Source organism: Homarus americanus, unplaced genomic scaffold, assembly GCF_018991925.1.
Source record: "Homarus americanus isolate GMGI-L3 unplaced genomic scaffold, GMGI_Hamer_2.0 scaffold43338, whole genome shotgun sequence".
Taxonomy (NCBI): Eukaryota; Metazoa; Arthropoda; class Malacostraca; order Decapoda; family Nephropidae; genus Homarus; species Homarus americanus.
The window spans coordinates 443,192-462,116 of record NW_024723157.1 but is presented as its reverse complement, the minus strand read 5'-3'; the positions used below and the strand labels follow the sequence as shown (position 1 = coordinate 462,116).

The window sequence follows — 18,925 nt, the reverse complement described above, 5'->3', positions numbered from 1 at the left end:
CTTCCTCCCTCCCCCTCCCCCATCGCCTCATGATACACCCAGTCTTCACCTCCAGTACTTGAAGTTATACCCAGGTTACATTACCAATACCCTGAAGCATAATAAAACATAACCCGAATACATCATACCCTTGTTTACGATACAACCCGGATGTAGTGTAATGTAAACAGATGAGTAGTTCAGAAATATTACCTCGTCTTGTTATTACAAAATGGTCGATAATATGCTGAGAGAATATTACCAATATAAACCAAAATTCCAGTCATACTCGAATATATCTCCAAGGTCTTGCTTATACTCGGATGAAGGGCGATATAAAGGACTGAACCTCGACTCTGTGAAAGCATGCATACATACATTAACCTAACCTAACCTAACCCAACCCTAACCTAACCCTAGCCACCCAACCCAACAACAACCCAACCCAATTAACCCAACCCAACCAGACCCAACCCAACAACCCAGCCCTGCAATATTGTTACCTCAACCAACCCAGCCGCCTTAGCCAGCCCAGCCTTCTAACCCAGCCCAACTACCCAGCCCAACCCAACCCAGCATCAACCCAACCTTCTTCCTAGCCCCTAACCTGAAGAAGCTTCCTGCCATACCCTAATATATCTCTCATGATATCGTTATACCGAGCAGGAGATAAAAGGACAGAGGGGTGATAGAGGGACAAGGGAGAGCGTGTCGGGGTGGTATCTTTTTACATATATGTGGCTCCCCAGTGCGCCTCTAATTGCGTTATGACAATATAAAAAAAAACTCTTGTCCTTCCCGAGTGTAATATAGCAAATGTAGCGTAATTGATTGTTTGTGTATCGTGTATGTGAGGACTGTTGATTGTTGTGTATGTATGTATGTATGTGTGTGTGTGTGTGTGTACGGTTGGTTGAGAGGATGGGTTGATGTGTCTTGGGGAAATGTGCACGGCAGGAGGGAGGTAGGAAGATGTGGGAGGGGAGGAAAAGTGGTGAGAGAGAGAGAGAGAGAGAGAGATCATGACCATATCCTCCGTACACAGGACCACCAACACATCAGCTTGTAGTCATAGATGTACGGGTGTGGCAAATGGTCCTTGTGGGGTAACATAGATGTTACACAAGAACCTGAGACCCTTATCATTGTTCCTCTCCTATCACAAGTCACATACTTTTAGTACTCGGGTCGGATTATTGTAGTACTAGAGCCCGGATTACTGCAGGTGTGTAGATCTCAGTATACCAGCTGTTGTTATTATGAAGACCAGCTGTTGTTATTATGAAGACCAGCTGTTGTTATTATGAAGACCAGCTGTTGTTATTATGAAGACCAGCTGTTGTTATTATGAAGACCAGCTGTTGTTATTATGAAGACCAGCTGTTATTATTATTATGAAGACCAGCTGTTTACTATGAAGACCAGCTGTTGTTATTATGGAGACCAGCTGTTGTTACTATGAAGACCAGCTGTGTTATTAGGAAGACCAGCTGTTGTTATTATGAAGACCAGCTGTTGTTACTATGAAGACCAGCTGTTGTTATTATGAGGACCAGCTGTTATTATTACACATGTACTCGCTCCAAAAAAATATCTGCGACACTGTGACTCCTGTTGTCTGGGTAGTGTTGTCAGAATCTTTCGTCTGTTGTGTCATATTATCTTACAGTGGCGACCTGTGGTGTAATGGTCCTTTGCTCGCCTCGCAAGCGAGCGGACACGGGTTCGATCCCCGGACAGGGTGAAACTATGAGCAGGTTTCTCTACACCATTTGCCTCTGTCTACCCGCCAGTAATTGTGACCTGGATGTTAATGAATTTGCGGATTGTGGTCCGGAGTAATGGTTAGCCAGTGCAGTTGGCGAGTTGTCCGGTTTTCTCTGACTATTCCTTGACACTGGGTCATGCAACTCATTAACTTAGGGTGTGGTTGTTGTGTTGGCGACAGCTTCTGCACAAACAATTTCACGCCTTGGTGGCCCTAGGGCCGGCCATCCTCGTTACACGAAGAGCAACCATTATATTATTATTACTGTCTCACACAAAATCGTAAGGTACGTTTTGGAGCGAACATATGCCATGTATTGGAAATAAAGACTTGTATTTGAACTCGAAATGTCTGGAATGGAAATTGAGTACTGCCAGCTGGATTTGGACTTGGGTTGGTCGGGCTTGGTTGGCCGGACTTGGGTTGGTCGTGGGTTGGCGGACTTGGGTTGGTCGGGCTTGGGTTGGCCGGACTTGGGTTGGCGGACTTGGGTTGGCCGGACTTGGGTTGGTCGGGCTTGGGTTGGCCGGACTTGGGTTGGTCGGGCTTGGGTTGGCCGGACTGGTTGGCCTGACTTGGGTTGGCCGGACTTGGGTTGGCCGGACTTGGGTTAGCCGGACTTGGGTTGGGGGACTTGGGCTGGTCGGGCTTGGGTTGGCTGGACTTGGACAGCACTGAGCGACAACTGTGAGGTGAACAGGGCGACCTGGGACCACCACAGTTCGGGTCAAGTGGTTTAGATCTGTTTTTGTGGTGTTGTATTGTGTGGTGACAAAGGTTAGGTTATACCTGAGCATTGGCCCTGTTGTCACCCACGATTGTTGTAGTGTCACAGTAACACGAGTGGCACTGGTGTCACGTATAGCGTCACTGGTGTTACTCCTTCGAAACACTGCCATTCCTAGGTACATGTGAGTGACGGCACTGTTGGTAGCTGTGACGGCACTGCTGTGACGGCACTGTTGGTAGCTGTGACGGCACTGCTGTGACGGCACTGTTGGTAGCTGTGACGGCACTGCTGTGACGGCACTGTTGGTAGCTGTGACGGCACTGCTGTGACGGCACTGTTGGTAACTGTGACGGCACTGTTGGCATCGAGTTACTTAAAGAATACACTCTTAGTAACAATGGTGTTGCTGTTGTCATGTTTGGTGTCACTGCTGGCAGAACTGTTGTCACCTCTGGCGGTTTTAGTGGCAGGAGTAGTGGTGGCACTGTGCGGCACTCCCTCACCTCCACGCCGCTCCTGGAGATATCATCTAAATGGGCCCTCAGGATGGCACCAGGACCGGGGACGTCCATGGAGGCCAGATCTAACTGCGTTGGACCATAAGGACCATTTCCACCCACTCTTAACTCGTGTAGATCGATCCTCGGGCACCCGTGTTGGGGAGCCGCCTCTTGCCCCGAGGGTCGTCAATTGGGCACTTTCTGGAGCTGCGATTTCGTTTCATTTTGTCGCAGTTTGGCCATTAACGTTGCCTCTTTTTGTAGGTGCTCCCTGACATTGGTTATTTTTATTTAACTCACTCGGGGACCTGTGAGGCAGAGAGGGACGGTCTCACCATGTTAATTTACGGCTGAGAAACATCTGTAAGAAAGTAGATTTATGGCCCACAGAGACGAGATAGGTCAAGAGGCAATGAAGGGAGACTTTACTCTCTGTCTGATACAACACTTGGACATGGGGAGTGTTTTAGTGTGTTTTAGAGACAACACTTGGACATGGGGAGTGTTTTAGTGTGTTTTAGAGACAACACTTGGACATGGAGTGTTTTAGTGTGTTTGAGACAACATGGACATGGGGAGTGTTTTAGTGTGTTTAGAGACAACACTTGGACATGGGGAGTGTTTTAGTGTGTTTTAGAGACAACACTTGGACATGGGGAGTGTTTTAGTGTGTTTTAGAGACAACACTTGGACATGGGGAGTGTTTTAGTGTGTTTTAGAGACAACACTTGGACATGGGGAGTGTTTTAGTGTGTTTTAGAGACAACACTTGGACATGGGGAGTGTTTTAGTGTGTTTTAGAGACAACACTTGGACATGGGGAGTGTTTTAGTGTGTTTTAGAGACAACACTTGGACATGGGGAGTGTTTTAGTGTGTTTTAGAGACAACACTTGGACATGGGGAGTGTTTTAGTGTGTTTTAGAGACAACACTTGGACATGGGGAGTGTTTTAGTGTGTTTTAGAGACAACACTTGGACATGGGGAGTGTTTTAGTGTGTTTTAGAGACAACACTTGGACATGGGGAGTGTTTTAGTGTGTTTTAGAGACAACACAACACTTGGACATGGGGGGAGTGTTTTAGTGTGTTTTTTAGAGACAACACTTGGACATGGGGGAGTGTTTTAGTGTGTTTTAGAGACAACACTTGGACATGGGGGAGTGAGTGTGTTTTAGAGACAACACTTGGACATGGGGAGTGTTTTAGTGTGTTTTAGAGACAACACTTGGACATGGGGGGAGTGTTTTAGTGTGTTTTAGAGACAACATGACATGGGAGTGTTTAGTGTGTTTAGAGACAACACTTGGACATGGGGAGTGTTTTAGAGTGTGTTTTAGAGACAACACTTGGACATGGGGAGTGTTTTAGTGTGTTTTAGAGACAACACTTGTTTTTTAGTGTGTTTTTAGAGACAACACTTGGACATGGAGAGTGTTTTAGTGTGTTTTAGAGACAGCACTTGGACATGGGGAGTGTTTTAGTGTGTTTTAGAGACAACACTTGGACATGGGGAGTGTTTTAGTGTGTTTTAGAGACAACACTTGGACATGGGGAGTGTTTTAGTGTGTTTTAGAGACAGCACTTGGACATGGAGAGTGTTTTCTAACCGTCCCCTCTTCCTCCCTCTCTCCCCCCCCCCCTGACCTTCATTTTCTCTACCACTTTCCTCCCCTCTCTTCCCACCTCTTTCCTCTACTTTCTTGCACAATCTTTCTCCCTCTCCTCTCCGTTTTGCACCCTCTCTCCCACCCCTCCTACACCACCTCTTCCTCATCACTTTCCCCCTCCGTTTTTTCCCATCTTCACCCTCTCTCTCCTCTACCTCCTTCCCTCTCTCCTCTACCTCCTTCCCCTCTCTCCTATCTCCTTCCCCTTTCCGATGTGCCTTACGCGACTTTTCCCGACAGAGACGAGATTGGCTGACAGGGTCTCTCTCTCTCTCTCTCTTGATACCTTCCTTCACACTGACCACTCAATTAAGTCACAGGTATTATTAGAGCAGAGTGTCAGGTGTCCCCCTCAACCCGTATTCAAATGAGTGACTGGCTATAGGGAGGGAAGGAAGGGGGATGGAGAGAGGGAGGGAGGGAGGGAGGGAGAGTGCCCTTGACCGAGCCTGTCTGCCGCACTGTTCAACATGTTTATTATTGCCTTGCCACCTGTATCACATTATCTCTCACCTGTTACCTGTTGCATCTGTTGTCCCTGTTGTCTCTGTTGACTGTACTGTTGTTACTCTGTTTTGTGAACCATTGATCTAATTTCTTCTTAGATCTTGTTTAATATTTTTTTTTATTTTTTTTATTTTTTGTCTCGTTATTTTTTTTCGTTTTCAGATGAGATTTATGACGATGATGATGATGATGATGATGATGATGATGATGATGATGACGACTATGATTATTATTATTATTATTATTATTTTATTGTTATTGTTATTAGTATTAAAATTAGTATTAAGGAGGAGGAAGAGTAGTAGGAAGAATGAGAAGAGAAGGAGGGGAAGGAGGGGAAGGAGGATAGGAGAAATAACAAGTAAACATTAAGGAAGAAGAATAAATGACAAGAAAAAATATACTTAGGAGGGAATAGAATAAATGAAAGGAATTACCCCACAAGAACGAATGGAGGAGGAGGAGAAATAGGAAGAAAAAGAAATTAGTGGAAAAACACAGTAAAGGGGAGGTAAGGAATAGACAAGATGATGACAGAAAAATATATAAAAGAACGTAGAGAAATATGGATAAATAACACTGTAGGAGGAAGAATGTAGGAGGAGGGAGGGAGATGAAGAGGAGGAGGAGGAGGCGGCAGGGAGAGAGAAGGAGGGTGAAAAGAGTAGAAGGGGGGAGAAAGAGAGGAGGAGGAGAGAGGAAGAGGAGGGAGAGAGGAAGAGGAAGGAAAAAGTAGGAGAAAGGAGAGGGTAGGAGGAGGGAGAAGAGAAGAAAATAGTGTGGAAGAAAGAGTAACTAGGAGAGGTAAGGTTGAGACCCTCCATTTGTCTTCACCTTCTTCACAGTCTTTTGCTTTTACTGCTGTCTAGAACCCACCTTGTCCACCCGCCCTGCCGCCCACTCGCTCGCCCTACCGCCCACTCGTCCGCCCTCCCTGCTCTACACACGCCCACACTGCTATACACACGCCCACACTGCTATACACACGCCCACACTGCTATACACACGCCCACACTGCTGCACACACGCCCACACTGCTATACACACGCCCACACTGCTGCACACACGCCCACACTTTGAGCTGGGAAATAAAATGCTGAACTTCCTGGTGACACAGCTAGTTCACTGACGCCATCTCGTGTATGTGAGTGAGTGAACCTGATAGTCGTGGCGCCAGCAGCTCTATGCCTGAGTATGTTACTTTTTGACACAGAGAACACATCTACTTTTGACTGTATTTGTTTATTTACTTTTTAATTTTCCTTTATTTAATTTTACTTATTCGTTATTATTTTTCTATTGTTTTTATTTTCTTTGATTTCTTCATCTAATTTATTTTATTGATTTTATATTTTTGCTGTTTTTTCATGGTAATTATTTCGTTATTATATTAATATATTTATTTACGTATGTCCTAAATTATGGACAATATTCGCCACATCACTTGGGTTCAGGGATGGCAGGTGGGGGTCGGTGGCAGGTGGGGTCAGTGGCAGGTGGGGGGTCAGTGGCAGGTGAGGTCAGTGGCAGGTGGGGGTCGATGGCAGGTGGGGGTCAGTGGCAGGTGGGGAGACAGTGGGTGGAGTCGATGGCAGGTGGGGGTCAGTGGCAGGTGGGGTAAGTGGCAGGTGGGGTCAGTGGCAGGTGGGGGTCGGTGGAAGTTTGTGGCAGAGTATGGCAAGGTCTCATACTCCTCCACCGCCATCCTGGCTCCCACCACCACACTACCACCCTCCCTCCTCCTACCACCTCCCTTCACCATCACCACCACCTACCTCCCTCCACCACCACCACCTCCCACCACCACCACCTCCTCCACCACCACCACCACCACCACCTCCCTCCACCACCACCACCCTCCACCACCACCACCACCTACCTCCCTCCTACACCACCACCTCCTCCACCACCACCACCACCACCACCACCACCACCATACTACCACCACCACCACCAGAGTTAAGAACAACTTGTGTTATGAGTTTTGACGTGGTTTAGATTTATTTGGCAGTGTTGAAATTTATTAGAGTTCTCTCAGCGTAATATCTCTCAACCTATATAAGGGTTTCTTACTGGCGGCGAGCTAAGAGGTATTGGGGAGACTGTTGTTGTTGTGACTGTTATTGTTTTTGTTGTGATTGTTTTTGTTGGGGTGGTTGTCATTGTTGTGGTTGGTGTTGTTTTTGTTGTGATTGTTATTGTTTTTGTTGGTGTTATTGTTTTTGTTGTTGGTGTTGCTGTTGTTTTTGTTGTGATTGTTGTTTTTGTTGGCATTGTTATTGTTTTTTTGTGTTCGTTTGTTTGGTATCATCACTATATATTTCTTACAATCGTGTTATTAGTACAGGTGACAGTATGAAAATTATAATGTATAGGTAAATTCTGTTTTATCCCTGTAGATGTTTTAACCTAGAGGTAAATATACTGTAGTGTGGTAAATGTACTATACTTGTCACTAGTAATGGTTGTTACTTCTGTTGAAACTCCCGTTGAAACTCCTGTTGACAATGTTGCAAGTGATTTTGTTATTCTGTTTGTAGCATCTGAGTGTTGGTGTGATACAGTCAATGTAGTTTGTTGTAGAGAGTGATACTGTTTGTGTGTTGGTGTAGTTCATGTGTGGGTGTATGTTTGTATGTTTGTCTTGGTGTATGTTTTTGTGTTGCTGTATGATTGTGTATATTTCTGCATTGTCATTGTTTGTGTATATTTCTATAGCATTCTTATTCTTATTATTCTTCTTATCATCATCATCATCATCATCATCATCATCATCATCATCATCATCATCAATCATCATCATCATCATCATCATCATCATCATCATCATCATCATCAATCATCATCATCATCATCATCAATCATCTTCATCATCAATCATCATCATCATCATCATCATCATCATCATCATTATTTATATCTGTCTCCATTAATCTTGTTATCATGTTGTTAATGTTATAATGTATTAAGTTATCGAAACACTTAATCTAGGTAAGTCCAAAAACACTAACCATTAATACAGTAATTAAGGACTTACAACAATACATCTCTCTTGTGTATGTACAGTACAGTCACCCCCTAAAAAAAACTATCTCTACTTAGGTGATCGATGAGTTTCAGAATGAACACTATGACTCCTGTTGTCTTGGAAGGGTTGTCAAAATCCTTCGTTTTTTCAATATAATTTTGTAGATAGTTTTTTTTGTGTGGTCTAGGTAACTCTTAGCCTGAGGAGGTTCATGTGATTCACCTTGTGTGTGTGTGTGTGTGTGTGTGTGTGTGTGTGGTTGGAGTGCGTTAGTATTTGATGTTCGTTAATTAGTGTGTGTTCTTAGTAATTTATGAATGTATTCTTTCATGTATGTGTTACTTGGTGTGTGTGTACGCATTCATGTATGTATTATTTTATGTATGTGTTCCTTAGTGTGCGTATTACTCCCGCCATAACCCAGAAACACAAAGTAACACAACACAGTGCTATCCCTCACCAATCACAAGAGGTCATCATCCACCCTCAAACTGGATAATTTTAACCCATACGCGTAACTGAAGAAAATCACCCTATGACCCCCACCTCCTTCAGGACTCCCGGCAGCAGAACCCAGAGATTAACACCTGGTGCCCCTCCTCCTCTTCCTCCTATTCTTCCTCTCGTGTTCCTCTTCCTTCTTTCTCTTCCTCCTCCTCCGCTGTGTCATTAAGTAGAACTGTAGTCAATTAATGTTTGTTTAGTTTTTTGTTACTGTAGTCAACATATAGTATTACGTCACAGTCAAACCCGTATATAAGTATTACTCAAAATATACAAACAGTTTTATGGTGCTTGGAGTAGATACGGTAATTACTACTACTACTACGGATTACTTACACTTTTATTAATGATATTTTACGTACAGTGGAGAGGTAGAGAGAGGGAGGTAGAGAGAGGGAGGTAGGTAGAGAGAGGGAGGGAGGTAGAGAGAGGGAGGAGGTAGAGAGAGAGAGGGAGGTAGAGAGAGGGAGGGGAGGTAGAGGGAGGGGAGGTAGGTAGAGAGAGGGAGGGAGATAGATAGAGAAAGAGGGAGGGAGGTAGAGAGAGGGAGGGAGGTAGAGAGAGGGAGGGAGGTAGAGAGGGAGGGAGGTAGAGAGAGGGAGGGAGGTAGAGAGAGAGAGGGAGGTAGAGAGAGGTAGGGAGGTAGAGAGAGGTAGGTAGGTAGAGAGAGGGAGGTAGAGAGAGGGAGGGAGGGAGGTAGAGAGAGGGAGGGAGGTAAAGGGAGGGAGGGAGATATAGATGCCTTGATTACTAACCGCGATTTTTATTGGTTGTTGATAGCGATATGTTCATTGGCTTATAGAAAACGGGAAGATGTGTACTTGTAGGGGGAGCCTTACTATTTATTTTTATTTTAGTTTTTTGTTTTGTTGATAGGCATTATTTAAGGCCTAATAGATGCAGTACTGTTATTATTATTTGAAATTAGGAAGTATAATAATTTTTATGAAGTGAAATACTATCATCAAAATTAAGTAAAAAATATAGAGACTTTATAAATTCTGGTGTAAATTTGTACTTTTGTAAATAAATTAAGTCATATTTTAAGCTGTTATACATTATGTCAACTGTTGTATTTTTTTGTAATTTAATGTTAATGAAAATACAAAAAAAAAATACATCATGGTTACATAAGAAGCGGTGCAGTATTGAGTTCTAATGTGTGTGTGTGTGTGTGTGTGTGTGTGTGTGTGTGTGTGTGTGTGTGTGTGTGTGTGTGTGTGTGTGTGTGTGTGTGTAACTTTCCTCGAGTGTCTGAAAATATGTAAAGTTAATATTAGGGAACAAACGTAGCTGAAAGGGATACTATTTCACAGGTGTTCGTTTACCAGTATAATTTCATTAGTTGGTAAATGGAATAGTAATTAAGGTGTACCAACGTGTGTGTGTGTGTGTGTGTTTAAGAAGAAGGTTTTAGCAGTAACATAACTCCAGTGTGTTGGTCAACTTAGCTGAGCCATTTAGTTGAACCATTTAGCTGAACCAAAGCTTAATTTTCAGTGACTTTAATCGTTTATTTAGATCAATGTGTTCTCTCTCGAGGTTTAATGACCCGGTGTTCGAATTGTATTTTATTTATTTTTTTTGTAGTTTTAGTCAAGGTGTTAGTTTGTTTTACTGGAAGACGTTCATTACTGTAACACTCATCTGTATGTATACCTGTTCAGTAGCCCGGATGTTACCTGTAATACAAAAGTTCTACAGACAGTATCGTGTCAGTTTTGATCTCTGACCTGACCTGACCTGACCTGACCTGACCTGACTTGACTGGTTCTGTTGGTAGAAGAAAAAATAAATAAAACCCTGAAAGTTAAACCATACGTCCATCACTCCCAGGTTTTATGTCACCCACCTTGACGAATTTTAAACGAGTTCACGAATCCCAAACTTAAACCATTAGTTAAGACGTAGACCTGACCTGATGTATGGCAGTGGTGATGTGAACCAGATTTTTTTTAACTGTACAATTTACATAATGTATAATAATGCAAACGTAAACCTTATTTACAGAAAAAAACGAAGATGTAAAATAATAAATAATGAAAACTTAATACAGTACCATCAATGTGGAAGTTATTTACAAATTTTCCTATCATAATATTGGAGGGATCGTCAAGACAGCCATTTACATTTCTTGCTGTAAATCTTAAGTCACGGTGAAAATAGTGAAGAATTCAGTTATTAGCGGGAAATAATGATGAAATGCTTATTAATATTTTAGATGTGTAACTTAAGTAACTTTGTAAACATCCTGTATAGTGGTGAAAACTTACATCCTCTATTGAAACAACCAGATTAATTGCATGTACAGTCACCTTCACTAGTACGTTTACAGGGACTCGTCAGGTTTTGTGCAGTGTGGTAGCCCTGTGTTTGTTTACATTCGACGGAGGGAAACTAGCAATATTAAACACACTATGGAATCAGATTAAAACAATATTAAAACAAAACCTCAAAGAATGTGATTTGTGGAATGTTTATATGACGAGCCCCTGTAAACGCACAAGTGAAGGGGACGTTACATTGACGAGTACATTAAGTTATATTGTCAAAGTCATTCTCATCTTCCCATTCACCCACCGACAGTCAGCCTTGCATGGGGTCGAATTCTCAAGTGTTCACGGGTAAATATATCATAAAGTTAACATAAACCATTGTAAGAACGCACCTATGTCACTCACTCCAACAATATGGCGTAGAAAATAAAAATATAACTGACGTAATAATGTGTTCCTTAATCTACAGTCAAGAGAAAAAAAAATTATCACGCGGATATTTTAAGAATGAAGGGTGAGAGTTAGGTTAGGTTTAGATGAAGTGTGGGGGAGAGTTAGGTTAGAGTTAGATGAAGATGGCAGGGGAGAGTTAGGTTGGGTGAAGATGAAGTGTGGGGAGAGTTAGTTGGGTTAAGATTAGAGTTAGGTTAGGTTAAGATGAAGTGTGGGGAGAGTTAGGTTAGGTTAGATGAAGTGTGGGGGAGAGTTAGGTTAGGTTAAAGATGAAGTGTGGGGAGAGTTAGGTTAGGTTAAGATGAAGTGTGGGGGAGAGTTAGATGAAGTGTGGGGGAGAGTTAGAGATGAAGTGTGGGGGAGAGTTAGGTTAGGTTAAGATGAAGTGTGGGGGAGAGTTGGGTTAAGGTGGGGAGAAGAAGATGAAGTGTGGGGAGAGTTAGGTTGAGTTAAGATGAAGTGTGGGGAGAGTTAGAGTTAGTTAAGATGAAGTGTGGGGGGAGAGTTAGGTTAGGTTAAGATGAAGTGTGGGGGAGAGTTAGGTTAGAGGTGTGGGGGAGAGTTAGGTTAGGTTAAGATGAAGTGTGGGAGAGTTAGGTTAGGTTAAGATGAAGTGTGGGGAGGTTAGGTTAGGGATGAAGTGTGGGGAGAGTTAGGTTAGGTTAAAGATGAAGGTGGGGAGGATTAGGTTTGATGAAGTTAAGATTGAAGTGAAGTGTGGGGAGAGTTAGGTTAGTTAAGATGAAGTGTGGGGGGAGAGTTAGGTTAGGTTAAGATGAAGTGTGGGGGAGAGTTAGAAGATAGGGTTAAGATGAAGTGTGGGGGAGAGTTAGGTTAGGTTAAGATGAAGTGTGGGGGGAGAGTTAGGTTAGGTTAAGATGAAGTGTGGGGGAGAGTTAGGTTAGGTTTAGATGAAGTGTGGGGGAGAGTGAATTATATGGCTGCCATTATTATATAAACAAACACACCCCTTCACTAACTAACTATACTACTGGAAACAACACAATGACACTCACTACTGAACGAGGTAAACTATAGTGTCCGTCAAACTGGTCTAATTTTTATTTTTTCTTATATCGTCTCATAACAAAGTTGGGAGGAAAAAGCCAATTATCTTCACTAAATTGTTGTCAAGATAACCATAAAACAACTTCCGAGGCGCCTTATATTTCCCGTTTTCTGTCTTGTCTACTTTTTCAATCTCCCTGCACGACGCCATCATCAATTACAACAACAATTCATTTGACCAGGCGCGTAATTAGGGCCCAGAATGTCACATTAGGAGGAGGAGAAGGAGTCGCCCTTATTGTTTGGGACGAGGAGTTGTTAATTAAAATTATTTTCATTTAACGGAGCTTTGAACAATTGTCGCTCCAGCACCTTTTATTGAGGTCTAGAATGGTCCGGCCTGCTTGGGAGGGACGCCTGGAAGGGGGGAGGGAAACTCCACTAGTCTTCGTCTTGTTTACAATGTATTCGCCATTTCTACCTCCTACGTACTGAATTCCTACCTCTAAAACATAACACATTAAGTTAAATTCCTTCAACTCAATATCCTCCAAATTTGCTCAAGATGAGTTTTATGTATAGTGATAAAAAAAGAAAAAAATAATAAGAATGATTTTATATTGATTGGAGAGCAGAGTTAGCGTGGCGGGGTGGAGGAACCCAGATTGCTCCGTTGGCCCGATTTGCTCCGCCCGTTGGGTCTTCCCATTCCATCTTCGGGATCTTATCTATTGCTCTTATTGTCTTCCCCCTTCCATCTACACGGCATCTTTATTACTCCCTGTGTTTCCATTCATTCCCTGCGCGCGCTTATTGGTCTTTCTCTGTCTACAGCCTTCTACTAATCTTATCTGGAGCTCTGCCTTCCCACTGTATTTACATCTTGCTGTCACTGTTCAATTTCACCCGTTGGCTGTCTGGTTCCTCTCTTTATTTAGTCATTTTATAAAAGGTTTGTGTTATTTCTTATTGTTCGCTGTATTTTGTTAATATTTTTATCACTGTAACACATTTCGGTTTTTTGTGTGTTGGTTGTTATTAAGACAGTGTGTGACGGGTCGAGACACTCCGCTAAGATATGTTCCATTAGGAACTTGTTCTTGGCTCAAGTGTGTGTCATAAGTGTTATTATATCTTGACTGGACTGAACCACTTACATCGTGTGTGTGTGTGTGTGTGTGTGTGTGTGTGTGTGTGTGTGTGTGTGTGTGTGTGTGTGTGTGTGTGTGTGTGTGTGTGTGTGTGTGTGTGTGTGTGTGTGTGTGTGTGTGTGTGTGTGTGTGTGTGTGTGTGTGTGTGTGTGTGTGTGTGTGTGTGTGTGTGTGTGTGTGTGTGTGTGTGTGTGTGTGTGTGTGTGTGTGTGTGTGTGTGTGTGTGTGTGTGTGTGTGTGTGTGTGTGTGTGTGTGTGTGTGTGTGTGTGTGTGTGTGTGTGTGTGTGTGTGTGTGTGTGTGTGTGTGTGTGTGTGTGTGTGTGTGTGTGTGTGTGTGTGTGTGTGTGTGTGTGTGTGTGTGTGTGTGTGTGTGTGTGTGTGTGTGTGTGTGTGTGTGTGTGTGTGTGTGTGTGTGTGTGTGTGTGTGTGTGTGTGTGTGTGTGTGTGTGTGTGTGTGTGTGTGTGTGTGTGTGTGTGTGTGTGTGTGTGTGTGCGCGTGCGTGCGTGCGCAGTGTTAGTGTGTTCATGGCTAGAATACACTACGCAATGAAATGTATAATAATGAGAGTATAAATTGAATTTATTTTATTCATGATAGGTGTAGCTCGTTGACTCATCCTTCGCAGATAATTCCAGACGCTTTATCCCGTGGGTGGAACAGACCATTACTTAAGTACATCACTGATTTGCTACAACAGTCAATATTCACTAATATGTTTCAGCATTAGTGACCTGTGATTTACAACGGACTCTATTATAACACTCGGTATAATGACTCTTGAGAATGGGGATATCGTACTACTGTGGACGTTTAAGTTATGGTACTCGAGCGGTTAATATTATGTTAATACCGTCAACAAATTAACACTCACTGGTTTATGATAACTGTTATTGCTGTTATTTTTCTTCCTTTGTTTGGTTCCTCATAAATGTGGTAACAGAAGCAGCCAGGTAGTTGCCGTTACCTGGACTGTACCTGTAATCTAAGCTGGGCTATTACCTGTAAACCTCATCCTTGTTATTCAATTATGGATAAATTGGTCACCTGAACTGGAGTGAACATGTAAAACAGTTAATAATATTGCATAATGACTCGCCCAAAAACGTATCTCTACGGAAGGGGCCGATGAATTCCAAAATGAACACTACGACTCCTGTTGTCTCGGTAGGGTTCTCAAAATCCTTCATCTGTTGTCTCATATTATCTGGCACAAAATCATAAAGGTACTTTTTGGACCAAGTATAATACATAAGGGTCACATAAATTAGTGTTAGTTTTATCTAGAAAAAATAACTGGTAACTTTAATAATTTATAGTTATTTATACAAGGTGTTTTTCAGGCGTCCATTACACGTTGAGAGACTGAGTTTGGTGCAGGTGTTGGCCGACTCGCTTATCATCTCAGCACTGTGACTTTGATTCCTGCAGTAGTGTTGGTGGTGGTGAATATCTCTCTCTCACACACACACACACGCACAGAAGGAACGCCCTGAGGGAAAAAATTTGAGTCGGGGAGTAATTCCTGGAAGCGTTCACTTGGCATTACTGGTGAAGGGGCGGCCTGTGTTTACGACGAGTGGGCGGCCCATCACACCCACAGTGGGGTAGTGGGGGCGGCCTGAGTTTACTGTGAATGGGCGGCCCATCTTGGTTGCTTGGGGGGTCCGGCCCATGTTTACGACTGGTGGGCGGCCCATCACTGTCACCCCTACCCCTCGCGCCCATGGTGGGGGTGCGGAGGGCTGTGCTCGACCTTACGATGAATGGGCGGTCAGGCTCACCCATCACGCCCATTCCCCGTGCTACAGAGGAATTAGTTCGTTTATTATTCCCGTGGTCGACAAACTGGGAATTTTGCGATATCTTCTGTCTGTTTTACCGTCAGTCAGTCTATCTGTCGGTTCGTCTTTCTGTCCATTTGTTTTTAGTTCACATGTCTGTCAGTTCGTTCATCAGTCTGTTACTTCGTGTGTCTGTCAGTTAGTCTGTCCAGAGGGTCGTCTTGAGTTACTCGCTCGAGACTATTAATTTATCGTGTGTATGTTTGTTGACCCCCAGGAGACGTTTGTGTGTGTGTGTGTACATGTGTGTGTGTACGTGTGTGTGTGTGTGTGTGTGTACGTGTGTGTGTGTGTGTGTGTGTGTGTGTGTGTGTGTGTGTGTGTTAAACTTTTGTGATTAACTGTAAATTTGAGTCAGTAAATTTATGACGGAAGATTATCTGAATTAAAACTTCATGATCGTTGATATTCTTCTCCTCTCTTCACTATCGTCGCTGTTATCTCTACACATAGTCAGTTTATAAGACAGTATTGTAAGTATCGTGTGTACTTTTTTTTTCCTTAGCGAGATAAATTCCCCACCACTATAAGCAGGGGGTAGGAAGGGAAATAACAATCAGGTGACAAGACTTAATATATGGGTGAGTCAGGGAAATTTTTTTAATGTGTACTCATGGAAATTTTAGGGGTCGGTTAGGGAAATTTTTTATGTGTACTCAGGGAAATTTTAGGAGAGTCGGGGAATTTTTGTGTGTACTTGGGGATATTTTAGGGGTAAGTCAGGGAAAAATTTGTGTACATAGAGAAATTTTAGGGATGAATTAGGGAAATTTTTATGTACTTAGGGAAATTTTTATGTCCTCGGGGGGGAACTTTTTATGTACTCAGGGAAATTTTAGTATAGTAAGGGAAAAAGTTAGGAAAAAAAAACAAGAGAAGAACGACCACCCTGGTAGATGGATCCATGAACATAACGACAGTAATAGTGTTTATGACGATATAATGACAGTAGCAGCGACTATAACGACAGTGTCTGCCTCATTAACGACAGTAACTGCCTCATTAACGACAGTAGCCGCGACTACCAAGATGTACAGTATTATAGAACATATTTTATTATTTGTTTGTCTTTGGTAATGTGTTTTTTTTTTTTTTCTCGGTGGGACAGATAAGAAGCGCCTCGTTACTCCTTGTTCTATTCTGGCGACCACTGCCCTCCTTACTGCACCCCTCAATCTCCCCTACTACTCCCCACAGTCTTCCCCCTTCCCAACATTCTACCTCCCCTTCCCAACATTCACCTCCCCTTCCCACATCTCCCCTCCCCAATCCTCCCTACTACTCCCCAACCTCTCACTCTTGTCTCCCTTTCCACCATCCCCATCCCTACATTCCTCCCTCCCTCCCTCTGATCTTCTCCCCTTCCTCTCCACACCTTCAATTCCTCCTCTCCCCTTTCCCTCCGCTTTTTCTTCCTCATCTCTCCACACTGTCTTCTTCCTTTCCTCTCCTCTTCTTTCTCTCCTCTCTCCTCCTCCCTCCCTCCTCCCTCCCTCCCTCCCTCTCCCTCCTCCTTCCCTCCCTCCCCTCCCTCCCTCTTTTCCCTTCTTTCTCCCTCCCTCCCTTCTTTCTCCCTCCCTCCGCTTCTTCCTCCTCCTCTTCCTTCTCTCCTCCTCCCTCCCTCCCTCCCCTCCCTCCCCTCCCTCCTCCCTCTTCTCCCCCCCTTCTTCCTCTCCTCCTCAGCCCCTCGTAACCTTCACCAGTCGTGCTCCGAGTTAGTGGAATCTACTTGCCGAGTTGACTTCTCTAATTACGGTAGACGAGAGAGAGAGAGAGAGAGAGAGAGAGAGAGAGAGAGAGAGAGAGAGAGAGGTGTTTGTGTTGTGAAATATTTGTGCATGCATATTACTGTATATGGTGTGGTTGTGTGCTTATGTGTGTGTACGAGCATGTGTGTGTGTGTGTACGTGCATGTGTGTGTGTGTACGTGTATGTGTGTATTGTTCTTTACCCCAAACAACACAAGCACTAGTTCAGGTAGTTACCACGAGAGGCATTTCGACTTTGTGTGTAGTTATCAGCTGGGTGGAAGAGTTCGGGGGCGGGGGAACGTGGGGGGGATAGGTAGGTGTGGATAGTATGTTCTGGATAGGTAAATAAAACGGTATTGGATAGTTATAGACAGTATTTGATACCTCCGTGGGTGTTACAAGTCAGGATGGAGTTGTAGGTAAATTGAAGGTTTTGCAGGTGAGTTTTTGGGATTTCTTGGAGGTTAATGAGGTTAATGAGATAGAATGAGGTGTTTTGGAGTGCGTACAAGGTCTAGAAATGAAGAGGAAAAGGTCAAAGGTTGGAGTATTGTTGGTTTAAATTTGAAGTTACCTGGCCTGGTGTTTTGAGAGGTGAGGTTGTCCCAGGTGAGACTCAGGTTGGACTCATGTTGGGAGGGCGAGGAGGATAATGAAGACTCCCAAGACGTGGACATGTAGCCTCAAAGGAGTAGATAGATAACTGAATTTGGAGGGTTTGTAGGATGTGGATTATGGATAAAACCTGCAATTTGGAGGTACAGTGAACTGGATTTGTAGAATTTGGAGGTTATTTGTCATTTGGAGAAGATGAGGACTAGGGTTTTGAGGCTGTAGAAGTCATCTGAAGTTTGGAGGTACGGAGGCCTGAAATTGTATAGGGCGTTGAGGTTATTTGCGATTTGGAGGTAGTTGAGCCTGGCGTGTTCTTGACCTCAGGGCTTTGCAGGTCAAGGACGTTAAGGTGTTGTGGATGAATTGAAGGTGTGTGTGTGTGTGTGTGTGTGTGTGTGTGTGTGTGTGTGTGTGTGTGTGTGTGTGTGTGTGTGTGTGTGTGTGTGTGTGTGTGTGTTTTTAAGCTTTTGTTATAGGCCTATTCATGTGTGTGTGCCTTATGTTTATTTTATCTCCATATTTTTTTTATTGTTCGTTTGTTATTTAATGGTTTATGTTATGTCTATGTCTGTCGTATTATTTGGATGTTTTTGTAATTCTTTTGTTTTCATCATGTTTTTAATTTTTTGGCTATAATCGTGTTTTTGTTGTTTTTATTTGTATAATACATTTTTTTTTTAATTTTAGAATATTTTTGTTTTCGTGTTTGTGTTATGATATTTGTTTGTTGTTATAGTTATTTTTTTGTTTTATATGTATGTTTTTGTTGTAGTTTAATGTATGTTCCTTTTATGTAATGTAGGTAGTAGGCAGCTACCAAACAGGGAGGTACTACCGCCTGGGAAGATATTGGAAGCATAATATGTTGTCTAATGGTAGACCCTGCTGCTATATGGCATCACGAAAATTGTGACCAAGTCCCAGGTTGCTGATCTGACTTTCTGCCTCATTTACACACAATTGCAGGGTCTCAATTGTTACTCTTACTATTGACAACACAACATACACATATTGTTTCTCATTATTGATGTTTTTCATTTTTTTGCATTTCTTTATGGTTCCCTATTATTTTTGTTAGTGTTATTATTATTATTATTATTATTATTATTATTATTATTATTATTATTATTATTATTATTATTA

At 42.9% G+C, this 18,925-nt stretch overlaps 1 protein-coding gene across 1 annotated transcript; it reads right to left on the bottom strand.

Moving 5' to 3' along the window:
- Positions 1-1,048: 1,048 nt before the first annotated feature.
- On the bottom strand, positions 1,049-17,844 carry LOC121863363 (putative protein TPRXL). Its single transcript, XM_042361981.1, has 5 exons — positions 17,742-17,844; positions 2,981-3,147; positions 2,537-2,832; positions 2,119-2,453; positions 1,049-1,077 (listed from the first exon to the last, which is right to left on the bottom strand). Exons 1-5 carry the CDS (start codon positions 17,842-17,844, stop codon positions 1,049-1,051), a joined length of 930 nt encoding a protein of 309 aa, XP_042217915.1.
- Positions 17,845-18,925: the final 1,081 nt, after the last annotated feature.